General features: G+C 39.6%; 1 protein-coding gene across 2 annotated transcripts; it reads right to left on the bottom strand.

Annotated features, from left to right (window-relative positions):
* Positions 1-2,475: 2,475 nt before the first annotated feature.
* Positions 2,476-11,004, bottom strand: vegfd (vascular endothelial growth factor D). Of its 2 annotated transcripts, none has more exons than XM_029458276.1 (8): positions 10,056-11,004; positions 6,955-7,156; positions 6,743-6,863; positions 4,835-4,904; positions 4,565-4,692; positions 4,367-4,482; positions 3,715-3,819; positions 2,476-2,760 (listed from the first exon to the last, which is right to left on the bottom strand). In XM_029458276.1, exons 1-8 carry the CDS (start codon positions 10,164-10,166, stop codon positions 2,642-2,644), a joined length of 972 nt encoding a protein of 323 aa, XP_029314136.1. In that variant the 5' UTR covers positions 10,167-11,004; the 3' UTR covers positions 2,476-2,641. The 2 variants fall into 2 exon arrangements, with proteins under 2 accessions (XP_029314136.1, XP_029314146.1); XM_029458286.1 differs by having other exon boundaries at positions 3,654-3,819; positions 10,056-10,990.
* Between the last annotated feature and the right edge of the window lie 274 nt (positions 11,005-11,278).

Genomic DNA, 11,278 nt, shown 5'->3' with positions numbered 1-11,278 from the left:
ACTTATTCCTCTGATCTACAGGTGGCAGTAACACACCAAGACATGTAGCAATGCACCACAGCAAAGGGAATAAAAAGATTGCAAGCTAGAAAACATGGATGTAAGCTTTTTAAATTTGGGCTTTTAATCGTCTTTGCAAATGTTTCGTGAGGAATAATGATTACAACATGATTGTTAGACCTCAATGATTCACCTTGTGTTTTGGTGACTTACACTCAATGTAAATATCACTTTTCTTTTTCAAGAACATTACACCGGGCACTTTAATAGAAGTACCCAGATTTATAGAGACCATGGTCTCATAGTTTTAGATGAAGCTCTTAGTCTCATATTTATCTCTTATTTTCAATATATGACTCTATTTGCGTTTTCCCTTCAACATAAATAAATACAAGCAAAGCAAACATGAATTCACTGCATTAAATAAGGTTTTTAATTGTTGGTATTTGTGAAACTACAAACACAGGGATGATTATTTATTTATTTTTGCAAATAGAAAAGCAGCAAGGGGGAGACAAAACTCCTTGTAACTTCAGGCCTAATTAGTATTTTGTATCATCTGCAATATGAAGTGTTCAAATACAGCATTTTTTTAATGATATATATATATTAGTTAATAGTTAAATGTCTAAACCCTTGTGAGGCCGAAGCAGTGGTGTCATTTCTGCCTGATACTTTTTTATTCTGATTAATAATTCTGTCTGGTAACAACCTGTATGGCTCCTAAAGGCAGGGTGGTGCTGTCACGGCGAGGAGCACAACTGACACTGTTTAACGGTGCTTAGAGAGAGCATCCACGCACAGGAGAGCTTGTCACACTCACAAATCTCTTTATTAATGTATCAACGGGTGTGAGTAGACCCGATGACGTTACAACATCCTGGTATCTGGCCATTTTATGATGGGTTCAAAATCAATTCTAATGCCAACAAAGGAGTGAGGACATATACTGTACGCTTTACTGTTTAACATCATGATCATTTTATAGATCAGCAGCTCCGTCGGAGGGGAAAATGGGAATAATAGACTGGAAATCAATACATTCACCAAGCAACAAGCACATTTTACAACTGACACACCTGTTTTATGAGAAGACACATTTACAGTCCGTGTGCTGCAGGTCTTCAAACACCATCAGAGAGGATGGAGTTCCGCCTGGAAGTTCAAAGATTCAATATACAGTATATATCAAATACGAAACATATGGAGGCATAGATTTCTAGCTTCTCTGCCACCATCTGGATAACAAAAAAAAGCCTCCCAGATATTGAATAGAAAGCAATGCAAAAGATCTTATGTCAGCAAAACAGCTGCTTGTACATTGTCTATAAAAGAAGTATGTAAAAGTATCTTTTATTGTCTTACAAAATTGAATAAAAGTAGATTTTATGTGTTTTTTTTTATCAACAGGGGACAATTATTTAATATCAAATTGAAACAGATCTCTAAAAAGTGATCTAAATGAATGACTAAATACTTGTTTGCAACAGTATTGTGCAGCAGTGGATGGAGACTGTGTGGATCTTTATCAGCTTTGCACATGTGGATGCTGCAATCTTTCCCATTATTCTTTGCAAAACTGCTCAAGCTCTGTCAGATTGAATGGGGATCATCAGCGAACAGCCTCTTTTACATATTTTGAATTGGATTGGACTCTGACTCAGACGCCACTTGAGGACATTATCGTTGTTGTTTTTAACACATGCCATGTCTTGCTTTGTCTTTATGCTTGGTCCCATTGTCTTGTAAACAAATCTTCTCTGAAGTTACATGTTTCTTGAAGGCTGCATCAGGTTTTTCTCTAGAATTTTCCCTTTTGGTGCATTCATTTTACCACAGACCCTCAAAAGTCCTCCAGATTCAGGTGAATATGTACTATAATCAACTGAAAGCACAGGTGATCTCCATGTAACTAATATTGTGAATTCAGAAACATCATCAGTGATGATTTAGTGTCCTCTTAAATGGGGTGAATACTTAAACGAACAAGTGTTTTACATTTGTAATGAGTTTGGATCATTTTGTAGAGATTTTACATTGACATTAAAGGATACATTCTGTTGCATCAGGGGTCACAAAAAACACCTTGAATACACTTTGATTCAATGTTGTTAAACAGTAAAACATGAAAACCTCCAAAGAGAGTGAATCATTTTATAGACTCTGTATGAAGATGCAATCCAAACAACAAGATTGTCATGTACAATACGCTCATTGTCTTTCTAAAGTAACAACACGTGTCTCACCAGTTCACTGAAAAACTTCATTTCCCATGACAGACTTTTTCAGCCCTTGCTGCCCATGTTTGATTAAGTTTAAAAACTTTTCAAAAGTTTGGTTTTGCACCCTGTAAAACACACAGGTGAGTTCTGTACACAATTATTTTTATAACAACAGGAAATGAGCATATGAAGGTTAACAAACAGTGGAATATTCCTTCATAAATTAAGCAGTAATCCATAAATTCAACGCAGATCCAAATTACAAAAATAATCTTTTAATATAAACTACATATTCAGTGCACAAAGAACAAAAGTACAAATCATTAGCTTTACACATTGATTGAAACAAAAGGTAAGCATGTTAAAAAATCAATTAACATTGTCATGTGAGTTAATATCTTCTTAATTATTTAAAGTGATCAGCATAAATAGGACAGTAAATAAATTATGAGCCTTTTTTCTCTGCCTCCAAACATCATTGGCGAGCAGGTTGTCGTAATATATTTCCCCGGTGGACTTTTACTTAGGCCATTTGCATCTGTGAACAAAAGGAAGGGGAGGGATTATATAGAAATATTAATTATGCATGGATCCAGACACGATCTAGCTCAGAATATCTGGAGGAACCTGAACTCAGCATCACTTTGTTTATCAGTTCATCCTGCATGTCTATAGTTGTTGGAAATAAACTTTCATTCACTTTGAACTGGATCCTTTTATTTTACATCCTCTCTTTTTTTGCATTTCCCAGCACATGTTTAGTAATTTCCTTATAACAAATTTCTTCTCAACATTTCCAGTCATACCCATGCCTTTTAGACATTAGACCCACAAACGTGTGTCTTTTGTGGGTCTAATGTCACATTTGAGTACAGACTACAGCATTTAAAGACAGTATCAACAGTAAACAAACTGATTATTATATTAAAGGGAACATATACTGTAATGCTAATCTTCAGGTTCATACTTACATTTTGGGTTTCTACTAGAACATGTTTACAATGTTCAAAAACTTTGTTTTTCTCTTTTTTGTCTGAATATACCTCTATTCCCCTGTCTGTCTGTCTGAAACGTCTCCGTTTTAGCGCCTGTCTCTTTAAGACCTCCATCCGATAAAAGCCCAGTCTGCTCTGATTGGCTTACAAGAAAAATATGGTGCAACTTTGTAAAGGCAGTTCTTAAGCCTTGGGTATAGATACTAAGGCGATATATTCTAGTGAGCCTGCATCTGACATAGGAAGGGCAGCCAAATCTGAGTGGTTTGTTGAATCCCATGTTTTCTCACAGAGGCAGCTCACAAAAAAATGACTTGCTGTCTCATTTCACAGTTTGTGGGTTGGTGGAACTCCAGATACCCACATGTATGTACACATGCATTGAAAAAAATAGTTTTCCATAGTATGCCTGCTTTAAAGCCTCCCCCGGGCCTACCTGCAGGAGGCTTGATCGAAACGTTGAAGCTTGTTGGCACAGATGGAGTAGTTGAGCTTACAGCGTTGGAACGGTCCTGGCTGCAGAGTCGGTTCAGGTCGAGGAAGACAGTCACAGCGCTCCACGTCTATCTCACAGTCGGGCATCCATGAACTGAGTGGAACATCTAGGCAGGACGTAATAATGGTGCATTTAAGTCACTATAAGTACAATAAATGACTTTTAATTGTGTTAGCTGAATCTCCGTATTATAACGTACACACTTTGACAATCATTTTACAGTATAATCAATTCACTTTTATATGTCAGTAAAAAGCATGCTGATTTTCTATTAGTGTTAAATCCATTCTCTGGGCTATGACATATCTACCTGGGTTTAGTTTTTTTGAGCTTACTGCTAACAGTTAGCATGCTAACATGCTCACAAAGAGAACATGCCGATGTTTTAACAGATGCGTTTACCATGATCACACACTTAGTTTAGAGTCTAAACTAAGTGTGTGATCATGGTAAACACATCTGTTTGTGTTTAGTGTTAATTGGCTAATGTTAGCCAATTAGCGCTAAACACAAAGTACAACCGACGCTGATGGGAATGTCATTAGTTTTACATTTGGTCATTTAACCAAAAGTAATTAGGATACATCCTTGAGAAACTATGAATGTCTGTTTACAATTATATGCCAGACAGACACACACAGACACCCACCCACCTGGTGTACTGGAAGGGTAAGGTATGCATCCGTCAGTTGAACAATCCCAGATCAACCCACTGGCACAAAGTCTCCTGGAGTCCTCTGCCTCTGACAGCTGGCCCATCGGAGAGCAGCTGTCGATGGACCAGATGAATTAGAACAGAATAAAAGAAAAAATCATAACAAATTCCGTTGAGAAATAAGATGACTGCTCACCCACTGCTCCTGTGAGGTTGAGCATTACGTCGTATTATGGCAGGCTCCATGCACCTGCACTCTGTATGATTAGCTACTTTTATTAGCACAGGCTCGGGCACAAACTTGAATGGAATGACACTAAGGACCTGAAATTCACACAATCATACAAACACACAGACATTGTTGTAAGAATGTTTGACAGCTGAGAACTATTGCAATACTCAAAAAAGTTCATTAAAAAGGTATAAATGACATTTTACACTTATCATTTGAGACTTGGACACTCACTGTTTTATTCACATAAACATTAGTTGAGTTTCTGCAGGTGACACCCTCTTGATTGCAGCAGCCACTGCACCTGTCAGTAGGAAAAAACTAATTGACATCTGGGTAAAGTGATGTGCACGGGAAAATAAAGTCACAGTAAGTTGTTGTAGTTGAATCCGAGGGGTCGAGGCTTTTAATTTTTATGGGAGTTTTTTAAACTATCATATTTGGTTGCAGGTCAAATTGAATCTACTTTGTATCGATACAGAAATAAATAAATAATTCCAATAAATGAATGTACAATCCGACACTTGACTGAAAGGATAGTTACTGATAGGAGTGGTAGACGAATAGGTTGACAACACTTTCAATGCTACTTTCATGTCTGTAGGACAAAAATGTAACTAATGCCAGCAGCTGGTTGGATTAGCTCAGCACAAATACTGTTAACCAGGGGAAACATCTAGCCTGGCTCTGTCCAAAGGTAACACAATCCTCCAACAGGACCTCTAAATCTCACTAATTAACACGTCATATCTCCTTTGTTTAATTTGCAGGAAAGCCAATCTTGTTGTCACCTCAACCACGTGGAGAGGGTGAGTCAAGTTGCTGCTCCTAGCTAAGAAATAGTCCAGCACCCGTAAAACTACAACATGATGTTTTTGTACTTCAGTTTTTGCACAGGTTAAACAAACAACATATAACTTTTATTTATTTAGCATTAGAGGTGCTGGTAATTAGTGATGGCAGTGTGATACTGAAGCTTCGATACGTGAGCGCCTCAACACTTTATAACTGCTCTAAACGATGCACAATGTGTGGGTTATTGTTGTAGTAGTATGCGTTATTGCCATTGAGTTGTTGGTATTGCATTTGTATTGGATCTTATGGAGCCAGCCAACTAGCGAAACAATTTTTATGCACGCCAGCATCATCTGTTCCTTGTGCGCAAGTAAAGAAACCAGATCTAAATCTGTTGAAAGAATAATGTACATCCCACATAAAAATGCGCAGCCTCAGTGGCGCAGCTCGTAGAGCAGGCGCTCCCTCAATTAAAGGCTTGCCGCAGCAGCCTGGGGTTCGAATCCAACCAGTGTCCATCCGTTGCGTTTCATTTCCCTTATCTCTATCCAATCTTAAACTGTACTATAATTTAAAACTTAATAAGCCCACATTTATCCCCAGCACTCTCTTCTCAATAACACGTACACACAATCATCAATCTTTATTTTTAAATAGAACATGATATTCAGTCTTAGATGTGTGCGTCAAAGAATTTTCAAGGCAAAGATACTTTAAATCCGCTGCAGCCTTGCACTTCGCCAGTAGAGGTCACTGTACCTGAAGCTTTGAGTAATGAACCCATTTCTGAAACAATTGGCTGAAGTGGTTCAGTGCTTCACAAAAGCTTAATTTGCCCATCACTACTGGTAGTTGTATTTGTTATCTTTGGACCGAGCCTGGTTAGTTGTTCTCCCTTTTTCCCTAGTCTTTATGCTAAGTTACAAGTAAGCTAACCAGCTGCTGGTGGTCGCTTCATATTTATCCGACAAACATGAATGTGGCATTTTCCCAAAATGTCAAACAATCGCTTTAACAATATTCTAAAGAAAACATATTAAATCAGCTTTACAAATAGTTTTAAAATGATATTATTATTCTGTATCATATTAAACACAATATGTATTTGAAAAATACAAAATAAATAAAAATGTTCCCATTTAAACACCTCTGCTGGCTTGTAGAAGTCAAATATGTTTTAAAATTAGTCTCCACTTCAGCATCTATTAAATACAACTGAATTCATGTTGTCGCAACATCAATGACTGCTAAGAGTGTTAGTGTTTGGATGCTGGGACGGTGCAGCTAATAGCATTTGATTTTGTGAACAATAATAAAGTTCTGGATCTAGTTTCATATTAAACAAACCTGTGGACGGACACACAAGGTGGTTTGAAGAACATTGAGGGGTCGGTGCCCAGCTCCTTGGCCACGTCGACACACGTTTCCCTTGGCATGCACTGAGTCCTCTGCCACTCTTCATCTATGGCTAAATGGGAGACGCACCATGTTCATGAACACATAAACACAAATGCGCAGACTTGCACGTAACATGAAGCCTACAGTATGTTTTATCTGACCTTTAAGTATCTCCAGGCTGTAAGATTCAGCAGCGTAGCGTGTAGAGCGGTGTGAGCCCACTGAAGGTGGAGAAGAGAGGGTCTCTGGCTGCTGCAGTCTCAGACGACACTTCCACAACTTCCAATCAGGAAAGTCTGCGAGCCGCAGCAGCTCATCCAGGCTGGAGGCTGACCGCACCTTCCTCTCCCACTGCTTCATCACCTGCAGGGATCACAGTCAATCATCCTTTTATGTTTCATATTAACACATAAAAAAACTGTTGGTCTCAGTTTTACTTGTCTCTGTGTTTTTGGAGAAAAAAAACCCTGGAATAATTGCATAGGTTTGGTTCTCTAAAAGACTAACGATAAACACATAATAAACACAAGATTCATTGTTAACATACATTTTATTTATCTCTACCATGAATCATTTCAAATCCCCCTCTCTGGGGATTAATGCGGGCTGAACAATCGGTGATTCCCTGGGTTTTCCTCTGGCACCAACATTAGGTTGACATGTGTGGCTCAGAGTGAACTGTCTCAGCAACAATTGGATAGATTGCCATGACACTTGACACTTGACACTTGATACATATATTCATGGTCCCCAGAGGACAAATCCTGCAGACTTTGGTGATCCCCTGAGTTTTTTTTCTCGAGGCAAAATTATTTTGAAATCCTTTGGTTCAGAAGGAAATCTCTCAGAAAATATTAAATGGATTACTGTACAATTTGCTCCGGATATTCATGGTCCCTAAAGAATAAATTCTACTGACTCTTTTCCTCTAGCATCAACATAAGCTTTAAATATTAGGTTCAGAGTGAGCTGTCTCTGCAGCTCTTGGATGGATTGTCATTTAATGTTGTATTGGTCTCTATAACTTATGGAGGGTAAATGTATTTAGTCAAGAAGTAGTGATTTCAGACATAGACTTGGTAAAACTAAACATAAGCATATTACTGAAGCATTATGTTTGCATTTAGCTCAACACTCTGCTGTGCCTACAGCCTCACAGACTGCAGAGTCCTTAGTCTTTTTGCAAGATATTTAATCAAGAAAGTAAAATATAATAAAAAATGAAATACATTCATAGATAAATTATTTTCTGCTAACGTGCCTTACGCTAAGGCTGAGTTGGCATTATGTTTGCTGTAGCGTGGCGTTACTTGGAGCACTTGGCCTGATATCACACACATTAGTGGGATTATCAACAGCTGCTCAGATCATTTGTGTGTCCGCTTGAGTCTGCCTTAATACGTCTGAACGTTGCTCATTCTGAAGCTCATGACTCTGATATCAAATAGTCTACTTTCATATGCACGAAAAGAATGACATGCAGCCAAATATAAATCTGACAAATCTGGGCCTCAGCCAACCAAACCACCATCATCATGCACTCTGAGAGGAGGCAGCCGTGGAGGGAGAAAGCCAAACAAACACCAGTCAAACTATATCAGAGGGCAAAGTAATGGAACTAGATGGAGCTCAGCTTGTGGTGCGCAAAGCCCAAAAAAAATACATTTAAAAAAACTGCAATGTCCCATTCCAGAAATCATGACCTGCTTCCACAAGATAATCTACAGACCTCATGTAGGAACTATTTTCTCTCTACAACCGCCAACCAGCACGCAGAAAGAAGTGTGCTACTCATAGATGAAGCTTATGCCCGTTACAGCGTGAGATGTAAACATTAATTGTGTCCACCTCGGCTGAGCTGTAACGTCAGCTAGCTGAGGAGGCAGAGCCTCTCGTCCGTGAGAAGATTCCCGCTTCCTTCTGCGTGTTGATACGGTAGAAAGGAAATTGTTCCTACATGAAAAAGCTCAAACAAGATGTGTGGAATGTTTTTAGTAACCGGGTCATGATTTTCTGAAAAGAGACATTGCTGTTGAGTTTTTCAAATTTGAGCTTTGAGCACCACAATCCGAGTGCCAAGTAGTTGCATTACATTCGAGAGAAGGCAGACATCTCTACGGCTGATACATCCAACACTCGGCAACTCACGCCCAAACAATCTAGATTAATAAATAGCACTACAGATAAGAGGACAATATGTATTTTTGATTTTGGGGTGAGCTCTGCCTTCAAGATATTTACAGTTTCATTTTTTTTACATTTTAATAGACTTTACAGGGTGAGAGGGGGAGGAGAGGCACATTTTTGAGGCGGGAAAGCCTGATACCGGCTGCTCGGTCTACAAACGTCAGAGAGAGGACCGTCATGGAATATTGCACTTGTCTGTACAGTGTTTTCTTTCATTCCTCTGGATAACTGTAACAATCTAAGTCCTCTGATGAGTTCAGTGTGTTGCAGAGAGGAGGGTGGGGCAGGTTGGCTGGTTAACTGCTTCCACTTAAATCAGAGAAACAACAAGAGAAAATAGGGAGGTTTCCCCTTTGCAATCTCTACCAGGGGATAGACCCACTAATGAGAAACAGAGAGGGAAAGTGCCTGAGAAACGGATTACCGGAATTGAAAGTAGAGAAACTAGAGAAATCAGCTGTCGGTGTTTGTCATTGAAAATGCACTTTTATGATTTTTTTATGATGTTTTATTTGACTGTTGCCTCTGTGTTTAGTGTCTGGTAAGTCTGTAACTTGTATGGTGCTGTTTCCATTTGAATACAGAGCGGTTTGGGAGCCACAAAAATAATGGAGATGAATGAGAGCCAGATATACAAAATTAAGAGTGAATGGGGTTCAATAATCCCTCCGACGCAGATACAATTATGCCATTCATATCCTCTTTTAGCTACATGCAAGCGTGTGATTGCTGTCAATCTTGGTAGAGGACAGAACGTGGTTAGTGCATGTGAGTTTACTGCACTGGCAGCAACTGGTCAAATGTGAGGATTATGAGTGAATTAGTGAAAAAAGGAAAGAGACTACAAAAGTGAGCGGAATCAAGCCCTGAATATATGCAAAATACAAAAGCAATGCAATGACTTTCTGCTCTCTGTTCAAAGCTTTCAATTAAAGTTTTTTTGAGTACAAAGGGAAACAAAATCTGTTGTTGCGCATCTTCTACAAACAGCAGTGAATTGCAAGAAGCTTCTTACGCTGCTGCTTTGATACATATCACATGCACTTGAAGACATAAGGCTTCACGCCACACTTACCCTACTTCCGCCCTCTCTGTATATGCTGTGACCCACATTTATCCAGCTCAGCTCCACCACCAAAGTCACCAAGTAGGAGATTCTGCAAAGAGTCTGTTTCATCTTCATCATTATTCCTTGGCTCTGCTCGCAGTCTCTGAGAAGCACTCAGCAGTATGAACTTGTTTCCTTTTCCTTCTGGCAGAAAGCTCTTAGAGCTGGCTGCCTCTCAGTTTCCCAGACCAGCTGAGTCCCTCAGACCACACACACTCCGTCTTCTCAGTCCAGGCATGTGCAACACAAACTCTTGATCTTCCAGCTGCACAGTAAAGTGTGTGTATGTGTGTGTGTGTGTGTGTGTGTGTGTGTGTGTGTGTGTGTGTCTAAGCCAGACGTAACCTGTGACAGCAACCCAGACGCCCAAGAGCCAAATGTGGAAGGTTAAAGAGGCTTTAAAACATGCACCTATCACTGCAGAGGCTTTGATGCAGAACCTGAGGTGTCCAGTTAAATAACGAGGCTACTAGATGTCAGAAGCTGAAAAGTCAAGATTCCCTTGAGGACTCTTTATCAACACACTCTCTTATGTCAGAATGGATTAAAGGCCTATGAGATATTTTAGCTATGATCAACAAATTGCTCTGTGTTTCGTTTTTATTATCCCACCTCCTGAAAAAAGGCTGCTGATTTCAGTGGTAACAATATGTTAAACTTCCCTTCTGTCAGTCCCCGGATCTCCAGATCCTACTGTGGTTTGTCCGTTTAAAAATGCCCTGAGGTGCAAAAGCAGCCGCACAATTCCTCCCTCTAAGATGTGGGCTAATTCTGAAGAAGCTATGAGAAGTTAGTTTGTCTGTCTTAGCGTATGCCCTAATGTTTCTCCCACTGCTGCTGATCCTGCTGCCTCAAAGCACGCCTTTCCCGTCTTTCTTTTGTAATGTCTCTTTGTCAAGGGATCAAGTCCTCTTGCTTCATAAACCCCCTATCAGTGTCTTTTCCTCCGCAGTTGCCAAACCGCACACAACCAAAGAGCAGTAACATGTGTTTTAAATGTGATCCAGACTTCCGTAACGTGTGAGGGAAAATCAGATGCCAGCACCACCCCTGTCTCACCGACACCCCACCCACTCGCCCATCCAGGCCCATTTGACTGAGGATATAATCTGCTGGGAACATACATAATGGAGGGAATATGAGAACAATATATCATTTGTATGCGAATGAGGAACGGCAGCTTGTGCGTT

The sequence above is a fragment of the Cottoperca gobio genome, chromosome 3 (assembly GCF_900634415.1).
Source record: "Cottoperca gobio chromosome 3, fCotGob3.1, whole genome shotgun sequence".
Classification (NCBI taxonomy): domain Eukaryota; kingdom Metazoa; phylum Chordata; class Actinopteri; order Perciformes; family Bovichtidae; genus Cottoperca; species Cottoperca gobio.
This window is presented reverse-complemented; position numbering and strand designations above follow the sequence as displayed.